Raw genomic sequence first — 17,800 nt, 5'->3', positions numbered from 1 at the left:
TGGTAAGCGTAACCATGAGTTAATCTAAACTTTCCATGGTTTGTGTCCAAAGTTAAGGTAATACTCAACAAGAGATCTTCTGTGGATCGAAAGTGGCAGAATCCATAATGGTGGACACTTATTGAACAGTGGGCGCCCAAGTGGTGAAAAAGTTTGCTGTTGATGAACTCATTCTCCATTATTTCTGAGAGAGAGAGAGAGATGAGGTGAGAACTAATTGATAATTAGCTGGCAGAATTTGATCTTATTTTTTCTTATGGGCTAAGCACAGTTTACATTGATGCTGCCAGATGAGTATAAAAAATTAGAAAGACAATATAGGATGGGTGTTAATTCTGAAGCACAAATTTTGAGTACACCTGAGAGGGGGGACCCCTTCAGGTGTACTCAGGGACTAAACCAAATTTATTAGTATCCAAACTAATTCTTCTTCTTCATACAGTTCACTTAAAAGGGGAGGTGATTTGCCTTGATCAGAGCAGACCAAAAAAAAAAATTTAATTTCACATTTTCTGACATGGGATGTTCGATTTCACAAATGCACAATTACAAACTTTGTGATGAAATAAATCATCAATTCACTGTAACAGATATATGCAGATTAAACTACAATCTAAGGAAAATAAAATTTATTAAAATAATAAATTACTACACTCACTCACTCACTGCTTCAGGCTCTGTATTGAAACCACTGCAGGAATATATATACAAGTATATGAAGACACATAAACACATAACATAGTGACTAGTAAACTGTACGAATTCCATTCTCTAACAGAAGGATGGACCTGCCTCTTAGTAGTGGTTGGTGATAAAAGAAAAAAAAAATAATAATCCTGTTGAGCTACTGATCATAACTCCTGTTCCCTGAATATAAATAATTAAAATATATGGTAAATAATATAGTCCTATATGTGTAGTAAGACTAAACCTATTATGCAGTCTAAATGGCAGCTGACATCATCTGAGAAACAGCCAATCATCATGGCTGAAGTCCTCAGTATATTCTGACTGAGGACAGAATTACCAACCTAGTTTTGGAAGCTTTGTAGTTCTTCTGCCAGCACTTCTGCCCAAACTGTTAAGCAATTCCTACGAAGAATACAGTAATCTGAAGCCACCAATGTGAACAGATTAAAGGTGACAAATTAGGGACTGTAAGTGAACATTTTTGTAAACCTCAAGTCTTGAATTTTTCATAGCTTTGCCAACAAGCATTATAACTATTATATTCATAACTATTATTTTTGAGGAAATTGCCATATACTGAATATTAATTACAATACTTTTAATTCGTATTTCTGATATTTTGGCAAAGTTAGATGCCAGCATCAGGGATTACAAAACAATGATATGTGCATGCAGGGGCACTTCTTCTTCACCCATAGTCTATGTAGACCATTGGGACACTATAAAAGTAACAGTCCTAACATACTCTCTCTCTCTCTCTCTCTCTCTAGGTGTTTCTGTCTTGGGATCTCCTTAACAAAGTGGAGTACAAAGAATTAGTCCATTTTCTAATATTATCTATCCATATGATTCTAGGTTATCTCTAGTGTTTTTTTTTTACGAGAAGTCAAGCCCTCTAGTGCTATTTTATGTAAGCTATCTGATCTAGCTGTGGGGGCCCAGCCACCAGAGCTGTTTCTAATGTATTTTAGTGATGATATTTTCTTGTTCTAGGAATAGAGCGGATATTCCTTCTAACCTCATCTCTTCAAAAGTTTTGTGTAGTTCCATCTAGAAGGCCAATAGTCTTTTCTCATCTTCCTTTACAATTCTCATATCCGTATAATAAAACAGAGTTAACAAGGCTGAAAAAAGGCAACCAAAGTTGGATCTAGAGTCCTAAATAGCAATCCCTAGTAGACTAAATTGGGTGGTCTTGGCCACTGGGCTGAAGATCTGAGGATCAATACTTTCCAAATTTGGGGCAGTTTCATGCACCCAAATTTGTTGAGGTTTGGAAAGTTTTTCAGGTCTGAAGCAGATTCCAAGAATAGCTTCCCATATTTGTATGACAGGATATTCTACACCTGGTAGAGTAGAGTAGAGTAACCTTTTACCAGTGTATCCTGTGGTGGGTGCCCACAGCATGGTCAACAAGTCCAGAGTAGCTGTAATGGTGGAACCAGATGTAATCCATGTGTTCAGAAACTCTGATAGTGGCTGTTCCCACCTGTTTGGCCATATTAGAACAGTTTGCAACTGCAATGGATCTGGTAAACACCTGACAGGTCTAGGGAATGTGGATGGTCTTGTGTAGAGTGAATAAGGGATCCAATTCTCAGCAATTGTGATGTTGGCTGTCCTGCCTGCTTGGCCATAGTAGGATAGTTTACAACTAGAAAGGACCAAAGGACCTGATAAACATCTGGCTGGTGGTCTGTGGTTGGTCTTTGGTGGAGCAGATAAGGCATGCTAATTTTTATATGGTCTGTAAGTGGTTAACAAGGCTGAAAAACAAGGTTGGAAGTTGTATTTTTTTAGGATTTTTGTTAGTTTTTCAGATGTGCCTAGTATATATGGAATGGTGATTGCTTTGGTATATAGTCTCTATTCTGGAGAGAAGGAGAGTGTGGTTTTAATATTTTTTTAAATATGGTAAAAATTGTAGCCACTGACTAAGGTTTTGTGATAGTGGTAAAATTCAGTGGAGAGGGCACTGTTATATGAACTAATTAATTTAGTGCTGTTATATAAGATTAATAATTCCATACTGTTGAGAGGGAGCAGTGACTATTTGTGAATATATCTACTGGTATGTGTGTGCGTGTGGGGGGGGGGGGGGGATCTGTAAATAGTGAATAACAAGAATTCATTAGGCTGGAGTGTAATTAAAGTGTCTAGAAAGGGAAGACTGGTGATATTTTTTTTTTCTGATGTGAACAACTGGATCCTGGGAAGGGGATTGTTTAGACATTAAAAATATATTGAGAGCATCCAGGCCATGTAGCCAAATATAGAACACATCATCAACAAAGCATAGCCAAACAGTGGATCTATATGGGGAAGTGTAGAGCTTTTTCTTCAAATGTCTTCATGATTTTGCCTGGGGGAGAGGGACCATGACTGTCCCTGTATTTGTTTGTAGAATTTTTCTTGCCAAACAAAATAGTTCAAGTTCATAGCATAACATCAGTGTGTGGAGTGTGACATGTCCTATACTGGCCTTAAAGTGGGCTGAGTTTTTTATGTGTGAGTGGATGTTGCCAGTACACTGAGAAAGCACTCTAGATAAATATTTGGATAATTTGTATGTGGGTGAATCAATGGCATCGACAATTTTTTATATTTTCTGAGATTCACATTATTTCAAATTTTTCATATAAAGTGAGACTTCTAATATTTTTTTTATATCACAACATTTCAAATTCTCATAAAATGCAGCCATACCATGTATGGATGCAGAATATGAAATCTGCTAAAAATTAGTTCTGTAACAGAAGAATAGTGTCTTTGATGAAGTTATTAATGAATACAGTAGTGAGATCAAAACTGACTAAACTATCTTCAGCAGTGAGTGTGAGAAAGACCCACTAGCTCCTTGTACTACTGCTAATTTCTTGACTGGGTGAATTGTCGATACCATCTATGAGATCAGAGTGTGTTATGTTTATGTACTTTAAGTAATGATATATACTAGGGAAGTGGCAATAGTGTGGGAGTATTTTTTACAGGATCAGTTGGTGTTTGATACTAACAAATTCATTTTTTCAAAGTATTTTTTCAATTTTGATCAAGTATAATTGCTGCATTCAATATAACAGCATCAGTTAATAAATTTTCTTTCTTGTTGTTCTTTAGGTATTTAATTGTTAGTTTTCTTCTTTGCTTAGACTGCAGGATGGAGGTCTAGAACAGTTTATAATATTAATTGTTTCCCACTTAATTTTAATGGCTGGAATGAATTTCATGCTCTTTTTTTCAATGTGGCAGATCCTATCTTTAGAGGAATGATCTGCTACAGCACTAGATATAGAGAATAATGTGCAAATAAGGCATTTGTTTAACAGGAATTGTTTGCTTCCATTTAACTAAACATGAGAAAGATTAATCAACTGATGGCTCTTCCTTGCTGATGTCTGAGTCCATCAAATTTCTTCATGAGAGAGGCTTTTTTTTTGTTTCATAATATGGCAGGCTGAGTTGTCAGTAATGTGTTCTAGTATATCCCAAAGAACAAAGCTCAACAGTTCATATAATAAGGCTTCCATCTCATTTTGCATCTCCCCTAAATGCAGAGTTTTCTGAATTTACTCTCTCAGTGGCACTCACTCAGTTGGATGAGTGAGTGCCAGTGATTTATTGGAGACCAATGAGGAGAACTCACAAATGCTTTGGGAAGGAGTCAAGATGATAATACAGAATACAACCAATAAATATCTCAGCCCAATAAGAAGACCAAGAGATCCATAGATATCAGATTCAACATGGGAACTAATCAAAAGAAGGCAGTTGGAAAAACAAAGAGACACAGGGACTGAAGAATATAAGAGATTACATAGAGAAGACAGAAGAGCCATCAAGAAGGACAAGGAAAAGTTCTATACTAATAAATGTGAAGAAATAGAGTTCCAGATGAGAAGGCACAAACTATAAAAGGGTGTTTTATTTAGTTCATGACCTATAGCACGAGTTTAAGCCCAAACTGAACATCATCAAAGAACAGAAGACTTTGAAATCAAAAACAGATGGAAAGAATACTGTGAGGAAACTGTACAATAGAGTTGATAAAGAAAATGTGGAGGAGCCCCTCTCACCAGGAAAATTTTGATTTGGAACCTCCTCCACTTAGGCATGAAGTTGAAAGAACAATTAAGCAGCATAACAGCAATAAGGCCCCAGGTTAAGATGGAATCCCAGCAGAGTTAATTAAGGCCACGGGGGGGGTCGAGGGATGAGAGTATTTCATAGATTGATTACAAGGATATGGGAGATAGGATCATGGCCTAGAGACTGGAAGAAGTCTGTTTTCATATCACTACATAAGAAGGGAGATATGCAAGTGTGCAAGAACTATAGAACTATTAGTTTAATATCTCATTCAAGCAAAATTTTATTGAAGATCATGCTAAATAGGATTGAGGCCAAAGTTGAGGCAGAGATGCCCGAGGGACAAGCAGGTTTTAGGAAAGGTAAAGACATCAGAGATCAGATCCTTTGCCTTAGACAGATCACAGAAAAATATAAAGAATTCAGACTCTCTCTGGTAATATGTTTCTTGACTACTCTAAAACTTTTGACTGTGTTCAGCATGTGAAACTGTGGGAAGTAATGAAAAGAATTGATTTTCCTCAACACACTATCAGGTTGATAGCCAACTTGTACAGGGAGCAAGAAGCAAGGTAAGAACAGGTGTTGGATTGACTGATTGGCTTCAGGTTGGAAAAGGAGTTAGGAGGAAGTTTACTTCTCGTCACTTGTTTAGCATACATGCAGAGGACATCATGCATGAAGCATTGGATAAGCTCAAGACAGGAATTAGGATAGGTGGTAGATTGATCAGTAATCTGAGGTATGCTGATGATACAGTACTCCTTTGTAATGACAAGGAAGAACTAGGACAAATTCTTGACAAAGCTAACAAGATCATTAATAACAAAGGACTTCAACTCAATCCTAGCAAGACAAAGATTATCGTTCTCAAAGGAAATACAAACAGAGAAGCTGTTGAGGAACAAGTGAAAAATGGAGAAAGAACTGAGGAAGTCAGCAAGTTTGAATACCTGGGATCCATTATTAATGTGAAGAATTGCTGTTCAGAAGACATCAGAAGAAGGTTAGGAATGGCTAAAACAACAGTCAGAGACTTGTCTCTGGAAGGATGGATCTATCTCCATGGGAACAAAGTTGAGGATTTTGGATGCAGCTGTTTTTCCAACAGCTACTTATGGATATGAGACTTGGAACCTAAAGAAGTCAGATAAGAAAAAGATATCTGCTTTTGAGATGTGGTGTTACAGAAGGCTGTGGATATCATATACTGAAATGCGTACAAATGAATGGATGTTAGAAAAGATCAGTAGAACTTTAAGGCTCCTTAAGAATATTGACAGAAGAAAGTTAAAATATTTTGGACACACTGAAAGGATGGAAGGAGGACTTCTCAGAACACAAATAAAAGGTAAAGTTCCTGGAAAAAGAGGAAGGAGTACTGTCAATGAGATGGATGGTGTATGTGGTGTGATTGATCTTCAGAGTTGAAGCCTCCAGAAAAGCAAACAACAGGAATACATGGAGAGGCCTGGTGTGGCACATCACCGAGCATCAGAGTGACCATACTGCATCTGTGGATGCCCAGTGAACATATAGATAGATAGTGGCACTCACTCTGTATGGAAATATACATGATGTGCTTTCTTAGAAGTAAATTTCTTCTTGAATTTCACAGAGATTATTTGGATATCTCTGCATCACTTCAGATGAGAGAAAGGATGCATAATATAATTTAAACATTTTAGGTGGACAGTAATTATTAAGCTGCCAGCTGAAGTTCAGTACATTAAAGGCATAAATGTTGGTGATGTAAAAGTGTTCATTAATTGTAATTTTTAGGGAATTTTTTTGTTTTTTATGTTTTGGGTTGTATTTTTTTTATTATATTTTATGATTTTTTTTGGTTGAATTGTTATTTTTTATGATTTTTGGCAGTACTGTTTTTTGAAAAACTGTTTCTAAATCACAGCATTATTGTATTGATTTACGGAGCCTTTCATGGCAAGTGACAGAAAATATTTAAATGAATACTAGGAGCATGCAGTGAGGGAAGGAGAGGATTTGAAAACAGGTTTTTCCTACATGGAGAGTACTTGCTCTCCTCTCCATGCAGGAACCTCACATACCACTATACTCAGACTCTCTCATTAAGTGAAATGTCATGCATCAAGAGCCTGCCTACCAAATAGAATCCAATCTTTGAAAACTAAATAATATTATTACATCCATTCAGCTATCTTCATACTTTCAGCTCAGCAAAAGAATCATATTTAATGGGAAAAAAATCAAGCACATAAAAATTCTGACAGAGTTCCAGACAAGCTTATACAAGGTCAAAATTAATACTCTTCAAAACTAGGATAAGCAATCAAACTAGGACTAAATTGCAGAAATTTCTGTTTTCTATAAGAAATCATGTCAATCAGAACATAGCATTGCAAAGATATAACATCAGCTAATAAAACTCTATAATGCTTCTATAATGCTACAAGAGAAAGTGAAAAAAAAATTTGAAAGCTCTCCATCTCAGTGGACCATACAGAGGAAATAAGGCAACCTGAGATGGAAAAAATATGACTACCATTTGTTCTCTGTTCAACATTTTTAAAAAATGTTACACAGAGGACAAATGGTAACCACTAAAATGGTTGGAAAATAAGAAGATGCACATTCAAAGGCTGGCTATCTATAATGTTTTGAGTGAACGGCAAGAAAATCACAAGATTAAAAGCTGACTTTCGAAGGGCATAGTGTGCTATATACATGTACACTAAGTTTTAAAAACAAGCTTTTATGATTCAAAATGAGTATTAGTAAGAATATTAATTCAGTAAATGATTTGGTGTTCTTTGCTACTGTTAAAACAAAGATGAACAGTAGGATTCAAATTCATAGCTACTGGGAAACAAAGTGGAGATGTAATCAATTCTGCCACTTAATCCACAATCAAATCAGTATCCCAAAGGCAGATAATTTGCATATTTATCCAGTAATATATTGGTGAAAAATAAGTGATTATTAAAAAGAAAGGTATATTTGATGAAATTATACAGAATCTGAAATTTCCAGATATGTAATAGTGTAGAAGCAAATTAACGAATTTATTATCTTGCTGAGTGGCATCATTTGAATTAATAAGATAATATATACATATAGATACATATCAGATATACATAATCAACCTACCTCTGAAATTTTGTGGTCTCCAAACCAAAAAAGCCATGTCTGGCCTGAACGAGCTGGTGGCTGGCCACAGTCAGCACCCCAAATCACCATGGCTGGCCACCACCGAGTTGAGCCCAGCTTAGCCCACACAATATCACCAGCTCCTGCTTCCTAATGAAACATTAAGAAGTACTTATTTTCTACTGGCTTGAAATACAACAGAAAAGCATAAAAGTATCAAACTATTAAAATATATCAAATATCCAAATCAAATATATTTAAAATACTATTAGATCAAATCCCACTATTAATTAATATTAATAATAGAAAAGTGTAACATGAATGCAACACAACATAGTCCACTTGAGATACTCCTGTTAAAGTGTTTTCTCTGCAAATTCAAAACTTTTTGAATGAAATATTTTCTCAAAATGCTTAAGCCAATTTTCTGTCTAATGACTTTGAAATGCTTGGTCCTCTTGAAAACATTCTTAAGAAAATTTCCTGTATTTGTTGTTGTTAGAGAAAAGAGAAACATGCCCCTTACTTAAGGTTTATGAAATAAAGTGGTTAGCTAGCAAAAGATGCATTCTGCCCTTCTCTTTATCTAACATAATATGCACTATGTTACCAAAGAAAAATTCAAACTAGCTACACATATTTTTAATAAGGTAAAGATTTATCTTCAGCACATGCTAGCATATTTGTAACAAGAGTTTGTAAAACCTACTGCACAAGTTATGTATGTTATATGCAGATTACTGACAGATATGCCAATGTGAATATAATGTACAAGCATATTGTGTATATTTGTGCTCTCATCAAGAGCACAAACATACACAGGTAATCAAAAATGCTCCAGAAGAACGAAATCTTAGATATGACAAAATTGGAGTGCTGACTAGTAATTGACTAATTTAAAGGAAAATTGTTGATAGGAGATTAATGGAATCTCCTATCAACTATTTAAAGGAAAATCAACAATTTTCCTTTAAATAAGTCAATTACTAGTCACTCCAATTTTGTTATATCTAATATTTCGGTCTTCTGGGGCATTTTTGATTGAATTAATCCACCTATACATCTTAGTCTTCCTCTGAGTCTTTATCCTGCATTCTTAGCATCAAATACCTGTTTTGCTAACCTTCCCCTCTCCTATTCTGTTTAAGTAACCATACCACCATAGATTAGCTCTGCTAACATGTTTTTAAGTTATAATAACGACAAGTTCCTTCCTGATATGTTAATTTTTAATATAATTCTGCCATTAATGCCATTTTTTTAAAATATTTTTCCCACACACGAAAGGCAGAAGAGCTTATAGCAAACAAATGCCATGTGTGGGTATGGTCAGGAGCAGAATAATCTGTTGATATTCCTCTTGAACAATAGTTCTATTAGATTCCTTTGGAAATGCTTAATGAGAGAGGCTGTTCCACAGAATTGAGACAGAAGGAATGAAAGATGATTAGGGAGTAGCAGGTTTGGTGCGTATGCAATTTAACTGTAAAGAGATGTTCAGCAGCCATTGCTCATGCTCCTGTATATCTGGTGGAAATGGATGGCATAATGGATGTTAGCTGTTCCACTGAACAATGGCCATGGAAATATCAGTAGAATGATGTTCCACCAGAGGTGAAACTTGGATGAGATTGTGGTCTGAATTACCAAGAGAAGCAGTCACTTGAATAGAGTATCTGGAAGGAAAACTAATTAAGAAGAGATACAGAGTGTTGGCTGAGTAAAAAGAATTGTCAGGAATTCTCTACCCCAATGTGAACAGAGAACCTTTTTCTACCCCAAGTATTGATATGCAACTCTTGTTTGTATTCCCTCTTTAATATTTTCCGCTACTGTTCTGTCACTGCTTGTTTCATTTTAACAGCTTTTCAAAGTAATTACTCCAGACATCTAAAATATCTTTATCTTCAGTTTTCATGTCACCTTAATCTTTTTTTTTTTTAATTTCTTTAACAGTACTTTTCCTCCATATCTAAGCTTTTCAACAGCCTCCAAAATATTTTCCACCTTCCTGATATTTTTTTTCTAGGTTCTCACTAAAGTCTTCCCATGACTTTTGTTTATGCATCACTTTGCTTTCTTACATATTTCTCTATATTCACTTTCTCTCTCTCTCTCTGACACAGCTGACTTACTTGCCAAGAACTTTTGATATGTTGGCTTTTTTTTCTTGACTGCCTCTTTGACTTTCTAAGTCCACGGATTTCTGAATTTTCTATTTTTGTAGGCAACCTCACCACATGCTTCTCTAGCTAAATCAATTAATGCTTACATCACAGTCTACTAATGAATCTCCAAAGTTTGGATTTTGTTTTTGAACTATTCTGCTTTTTCTTGAATAATGTTCATATAGATGAGTCAGCAGTTTACCTGTAAAAGCTGTTTAGCTTCAATCATTATTGAAAGTTTCTTACATATCATTCTTTTCAATGTGATATTCATTTTTTTATCCTACTTAAAACTAATTAAGATTTTTCTTATTCTCTGTGTCTTCTCTTCAAGTGAACTTGTGCAGATCTTTATTTTGGAACATGGTGTTAGTAATGAGCAGAAATGCAGCAGATACTTACCATTATTAGTAGCTTTTGTCCTTTTCCCTAAATTTCCCAAAACTTTTCTATTTTCTATATGCCTGGTGAGGTTCATTTCCTACTCTGCTGTTTAGATCTCCAATCATCATAATAGAGTTTGTTCCGGTAGCTGACTTTTCACTGGTTGCCCTGGTTCCCTGACCAGCTAAGTTCCAAATTGTCAGCTCATCCTCTTTTGTTCAGCACCTAGCGGATACCTAATAACAGAGGGCACTATGTGAGGGAATCCATTACTATCTACTAGGATTGTACATCAGTTCAGAAGTCCTCAGTCAGTTCTCTGCATTCCTTAAAGGTGACGTGAAGGTCTCCTTCCAGTTATATGGTTTTGATCATTAAGTAACCCGTCCTCATAATCTACATTCATTAATCCTGATATCATCTTTCTACCTCTGCTTTGTATCCTCTACAGTGCCTCTTCATACTTTTGGAACCCAGGAGACCAAAATTCTGCACACAGAAGTACATGTGAAATTATATCAAGACCCTGTATAGAGGAAAAATTACTTCCTTATCTTTACATGCTAATGTTCATATCAGAATCACAATTATCCCCCGAGTTGTAATTATAATCCAGTTGCTTATCCCATGCCAATAGTTTATATTCCAATCTTATTGGAATATAAACTATTGGCATATATTCCAATATATCCGCTAATTCATGCAATAGCTTTTCATGTGGTATCCTGCCAAATGCCTTAGCAAAGTCCAACAGTATCATAGCGTATCCATTCCTTTTATCCAACTCAACTGTAACATTACTACTATACAATACGAAAATCGCTTAGACATTACTTCCCTTTAGTAAATTCATGTGCTCACTGCAAAGACTAACTTGTCTATCAACCCATTTTTACAGGTTCTTACTTCTCTAAAATCTTCAGTGCCACTCAAGAGATATGGATTATGGACAGGTTGGTAGTTTTTTACCCCAGAAATTGTTTAAACTGGGAATTTTTTTTTTCTCCCAAATAAATTTTGAAATGCATTCATACTGCCTAAAATCAGACATTTTCTAACCATAGGGATTTTCACAGGGATCACAGAAATAGTTTGCTATGTTAAATTTCCTATGGATTAGCATTGTGCTTTGTGGGAATCTGGATAGGGACTTTTTTGGTAGTTTTTTGTACTGAGCAAGTTTGTCATAATGATGTTTGCTATACAGACTCAAATGTACTTTATTGTAGTGTATAACTTCCAGTAGTGAATTTTCTTTAGAATAGCACTGTGCCAATGGAACTATAATGGGTACTCGTCAGTAGTTTGTTATAGCAAGTGAGTTTACTATAATGGTGGTTGCTGTATGGAGGTCAGCTATAATTTGATTAATGTTCAAACCAAACAAAAAAAAGCACAGTTCTTAAAAAATAAAAAATTAAGTGACATCTTTTCAAAGAGACAGAGGAATTTTAATACCTAGTTTCCTCTATCAATACTCTGACAAAGTGAAAAGAAAGTATAAACCTCTTCAATTTCATAAGTCTAACTAATATCTGAAAATGCAAACTGATCATCACAAATGCAATTTACCTCTACCAGTCAGTCAAGATATGATAACTTCTTCTTCTGCAGCTTGTTCCACTTAAGTAGGGTCGCCGTTTTTAGTGAGTCTCCTTTACATCCTCCTGCCTTGGGTTGTAACTAGATCCAAGCTCGTCATCCTCAAGTCCTCCTCCACCAGCTCCCTCCATCTCTTTTTTGGCTGCTCACACTTCCTCCTCCTCCTCCCTGCACATCCATCTGCATGACCTTTCTTCCCACATACTCGTCCTCCCTCCTAATCACATGCCCAAACCATCTCAACCTTGCCTCCTGTATCTTCACTCCTAAGTTCGTAACTTTCATCATTCCCCTTACATGGTCATTTCTCAGTCATGATATGATAACCAGTCGATATAACCGCATATGACTCTCAGACATGGAGCATCTCTACTCAATTAATGTTATAAACAGTTTTAAACAGGACTGTATCCCAATACTATTATTCATGAAGAATACCAGCAAAGATTTCAAAGAGAATCAATTCGGAAAAGTTAAATTAGGGAAGGTGGGATATAAACTTAGACATGTACCTTCATCAACAGTCATTTATGGTTCTCTAGAGACCAAGAATGAAAATTAGAGGAAGACCGGTTTTGACAGCACATAATTTTTTTTTTTTTTGGAAATAAGCCTTGGACACCAATGGATAAACTATTCACCAGCATCTAAGAACTATAACCTGCTATAAATAAACTATGATAATCATAACATTTCATAACTGAAAACTTTAAAAGAATTGCAAAAAACTAAGGCAAGAAGGGGAAAAAAATGCTATTCATATAGATGTGTTTAATCTTTAAGTGATTTAAAAACAGTAAATCTTTAAAAGTGATAATATGTGATGAGCAGCGATATATACGAGACTAATTGAAATTAGACTCAGCCAATAGAAGGGTTAAACAAAATATGATATTACTCCAGTTAAGTAAATAAAACTGCCCACAGTAAAACAATCCACATACTAATGCTTTTCCATTTCGTTCTTGATCAGCAGGACTTCCATTTTCGGATCCCCGAAATCCTTTATCCTCTTGATCAAGACTTTCCTACAATATGTAAATGTAAATAAAATCATAAATCATCTATACACTGTAAACTGTAAAACATAGTTGTTAAAATCAACATACAATGATTCATACTTTTATTTACTTAAGCTAAGCTAATAATGCAAATTTTGTGCACTCTCTGGGTAAAGAAGTTTCCAGTAACCACTGGAAAAAAAAATTCAATAAAATTTTTCTTTTCAATAAAAATTTTTTATTGAAAAGAAAAGCGAGAGTGCGTTTAGTATCCGATATTCTTTCAGACAGTAGGTCTAATTTAGCTTTATGATAGATTCTCTTCGCACGTTCATCGGATACTAAACGCACTCTCGCTTTTCTTTTCAATAAAAAAAGAACCATAGCTGAAATACTGGAAGAATCTCTAGATAATGAAAGTTGGCATACCTTTAATACATACTGTGAATCTCAAGCAGCCAGAATACAATATAATAACAAAGTAAATCTTATAAGAAAATCTGAAACGTTAAAGAGATTACAAAATAATAGGAACTCAAAACCACACATCAATATTGACAAAGTCGTTATCAACAAATCCTCCTATATACTTTCAGATGTAGAACAAAGCATCCTTAATAAAGGTCTAAACTTCATTCCCTCCCCAAAATTAATACCAAAGGAGACACATCTTACAAAAATAGAAAAAGCTGCTTCTTTTCTCCCTCCACAAGATGCAAACCTTCTACGTATTGAATCAATCTTTATTATCAATAACGCAAAACCACCTGCAGACAACATTACTTCAACTGAACGCAAAGCTATTAAAAGTTTAAAAAACAACAGAGATATAATCATCCTCCCTGCAGATAAAGGAAACGCAACAGTCATCCTGAACTCCGAAGATTACAAGAATAAAATGATTGAATTACTACATAATGATACCTACTCAATACTTGAAAGAGATCCAACTCGTGAACTTCAAAATCGTACAAACAACTTATTAAAAACAACAACTGAATTATCCCGAAATGTCCATTTATCTCTATGCTCTCTCCATCCGTTAATTCCTCGCATATATGGTGTTCCTAAAATCCATAAAGACAGTAGGTCTTTATGGATTTTAGGAGGCATTACGCCCAATTGTAGAAGGTATCGATTCTCCTACATACAATCTTTCAAAATACCTTGCCAAATACCTCAAAAGTTTTTCAGGGAAATCACCTTCCTTTATCAAGAACACTACAGAATTTGTTACATACATCAAGGATATTACAGTTGATGAAAATGACATTATGGCTAGCTTGGACATAACTTCTTTGTTCACTAATGTCCCAACAGATGAAGTGCTAACATTACTCAAGGACAAGTTATCCAAAAAAATGTTAGCCTTGCTTACACATTGCATCAGGTCCGGTTACTTCAAATTTCAAGATAATATATACAAAACAAAATCATGGACTGGCTATGGGTAATCCTTTATCTCCAGTTCTTGCAAATATTTACTTAGAAGATTTTGAAACCAAGGCTATCTCTTCCTTTATTTTAACACCTAAAGTTTGGAAACGTTATGTGGATGATGTCTTCATTGTTTGGAGCCATGGACATGAATCCCTTATGGTTTTCCTCGAACATCTCAATAGCCGACATCAAAGTATTAAGTTTACTGCTGAGCTTGAAACGGATAATTCCTTGCCTTTTCTTGATGTCAAACTGACTCGCTCTTCTGGTAAACTAAAAATATCGATATATAGAAAACCCACACATACCAACAGATATCTGCACAGTCAGTCCCATCATTTCCCTCCTCATAAGCTTGGAATAATTTCCACCTTGGGACATAGAGCCCATTCTCTTCTTGATGATCCAAATGAACTGCTTACAGAAATAAACCATCTGAAAACTTCTTTCGAAGTTAATGGATATTCCAAGAAAATCATTAACAAATTCCTTCTTAATCCTCCCAGACATCACTCAGAAGAAACAAATAGATTCAAAAGCAATATATCTATTCCTTACATAAGTACTGTTTCACATAAATTAGCAAAAGTTCTAAAAAAATACAATATCAGAACCTTGTTCACTCCACTTCCAAAGATCCGTTCCTTAATTAGCCACCCAAAACCTTGTCATCATCAACTCAAATACCCTGGCATATATAAAATATTATGTGACTGCGATATTCCTTATTTCGGGCAGACAGACAAATCTGTCGAAATGCATATGGAAGAACACATGAGAGACATTACTTACAAGAGACAGCGAGCGAGTGCATTATCAAGTCATATCCTCTTCTCGGCTAATCCTAATGATGATAACCAAAGTCACAAAGTCTGCTGGGAAAAATCTACAAACATCTTCCGTTGCAGTGACGAAATAGAGAGAAAAATGTGGAATCGAGAGAAATCATCTTCAATCCTGTTCATCTAAATAACAACTTAAGCTACAACCTCCCAGATAGTCATTCAGCTGTAATCATGTACTGGCGTTCACGTGATGCAGCAAGCACGCACTCTCCCAACAATGCAACAAATGAAAGAACAGCTTCAAATACAACTACAACGTTTTCATGCTAATTATTATAAAGACTGTCTATGTTGTTCATAGTCTTTTAACCCTCAATGTTTAGTGTTTTTTCTTTTATAATGTCACCTGAAGAAGGCTGTTACAGGCCGAAACTAGTAGTGTGTTTATATTAAAACCTTTTTAATTAAATCTCGTTTCTAGTCATTCAATTTTTTTCATAAAACTATATATGTTAACCGAGTCAATGATCATTCTGTCATATATATATATATATATATATATATATATATATATATATATATATATATATATATCACTCCCTGATATAAGGGACTGCAATGCCAAATCAATGCAAATAGCAGCAAATCAATGCCATGGTGGGCAGTGAAATTCAAACTTGAAATAAGGTGATAAGAATCTGTCAGGAGATTAGTTTAGGAATAAATATTTTTTTATGTTGTTGCAATCCAACATATGAAAATTTGCACTATATGATATTTGAGATGACAGGAGATATGATAAGGAATTTATGCACTTTTTTTTCTTTTTCCTTTCTGAATGGAGGAGGTTAGAAATCTTTGGGAATATTGCAGAAGGAAGAACAATGTTTTAGAAAATACGTGTACAAGGCATTAAGGAAGAAAATTTACTTCAATAGATCTGAGACTGAATCATGGAAACCTGTTTCAATTTCAAACCCAATGAACTAGCTTTTGATAAGATCTCCTTTCATTTCAATGGTACTCATGAAAGTACTGATTTAAAAAACAAAACAAAAACTAATAATAAATAAATAAATACAAATAATAAAGCAGACTGCATAAGAAAACAGTGAAGAAAGTTCAATATGACATTCAGGAGTCACAATTTAACTGAAATGAGTGACATAAATGATTTTAATAACATGCTCAACAGAAATCCTAAGTCATTCTTTACTTATTTGGAGAAAAATTACAAGGTTAGTAAGTAATAATAACTATAAAAGTGGGATTCCTTGTGTATATATGTATATATTACAGACAAATAACTCTATTACTAACAACATCTTCAGGCAGTTGACTACACTAGAGAAATATACAAAAAGGCTTTAGGAAAACTCTTAACAGTTTTCCTTTTTTGAAAACTATAACATTATAACTTGGATTACATGCAAGAATCATTTGGCACATCAGGAGTAAGCTGTTTGTTCTGAATAAGCCTTTAGATAGTTACTAGCTTATTGGAAGATTAATCTTTAAAGGAACCTGTGGCATAACTATAAACAACAAATTACACGATAACCACAGTAATTAATTTTGTTAATTGAAAATATGTAAGAATAAGGTGGTACTTCTTCAAACTTCTACCAATAAGTTCAGAGATACCAGAAATATAAATGATTGGAATACTTCAGTCTGTTGAAGAAATCTTATATTTCTGGCATCTCTGAACTTATTGGTAGACTTCTGAAGAAGTATCACCTTATTCCCATATATTTTCCTATCAACAAAATTTCTCATCTGTTACCATCTACAAAAGACAAACTGTCACCTCTATCATTAGCTGGTGTTTATCAGATACCTTGTAATGTAATTTGACATACTTTAGGCAGACAGGCCATTCTGTGGAAAAAAGAATTGATGCACATCGATATTATATTGAATACATGAAACCTCAAAAGTCTGGTCTGGCACAACACAGTACTGACACTAAACACAGTATCTGGTGGGATGAAGCTCGTCTTCTTCATAGAAGCAGTTTTAAATATGAACACCTTTTCAAAGAAAGTTGCGAAGCTCTTTTACATGGGCCAAATCTGAATCAGAATGATTGTCTCACTCTCCCCCCCCCAAAAAAAAAAGTTTAGAAAATTCTAATTTTATGTAAACATCAAAAATAGTTTTAATATTATTTATTAATATATTAATTTCTAGCATGTAGCAACCATTTTTAATTGGTAAGCCTATTGATGTATGTACCTTGTATTCCCGTTTCTTTGATTTGCTTGTTTCTACACAATGATGATGTACTGTTATTTTCAGCACGAAATATCTGTATTTTCATTTCATTAAAGTTAATTACTGTGGTTATCATGTAATTTGTTGTTTATTGGAGGATTGCTACATTACACAGGCATACAACCAGGGCCGGCGCTACCATTTAGGCAAACTAGGCAACCGCCTAGGGCGCAAAACTTCAAGCTATGCTTTATTCATACTTTACTAAAATATCAAAATTAAATAGTGATATATGATT

At 34.7% G+C, this 17,800-nt stretch overlaps 1 protein-coding gene across 5 annotated transcripts in view; it reads right to left on the bottom strand.

Moving 5' to 3' along the window:
* LOC150100806 (DNA (cytosine-5)-methyltransferase 3A-like) overlaps positions 1 to 17,800 on the bottom strand; it is a 745,691-nt gene that overhangs the window by 397,232 nt on the left and 330,659 nt on the right. For all 5 annotated transcript variants that reach the window (XM_090401182.1, XM_090401184.1, XM_090401186.1 and 2 more), the window contains 2 exons: positions 13,004 to 13,087; positions 7,906 to 8,055 (listed from right to left, as the gene is read on the bottom strand). In XM_090401182.1, the coding sequence (XP_090257308.1) occupies positions 7,906 to 8,055; positions 13,004 to 13,087 (234 nt within the window). The remainder of the gene's footprint in view (positions 1 to 7,905; positions 8,056 to 13,003; positions 13,088 to 17,800) is intronic.

The sequence above is a fragment of the Typopeltis vanoorti genome, chromosome 12 (assembly GCF_054136105.1).
Source record: "Typopeltis vanoorti isolate ZY-2024b chromosome 12, IOZ_Tvanoo_1.0, whole genome shotgun sequence".
Lineage (NCBI taxonomy): Eukaryota > Metazoa > Arthropoda > Arachnida > Uropygi > Thelyphonidae > Typopeltis > Typopeltis vanoorti.
The sequence above is the reverse complement of the archived record's forward strand: the minus strand, read 5'-3'. Positions and strand labels throughout refer to the sequence as shown.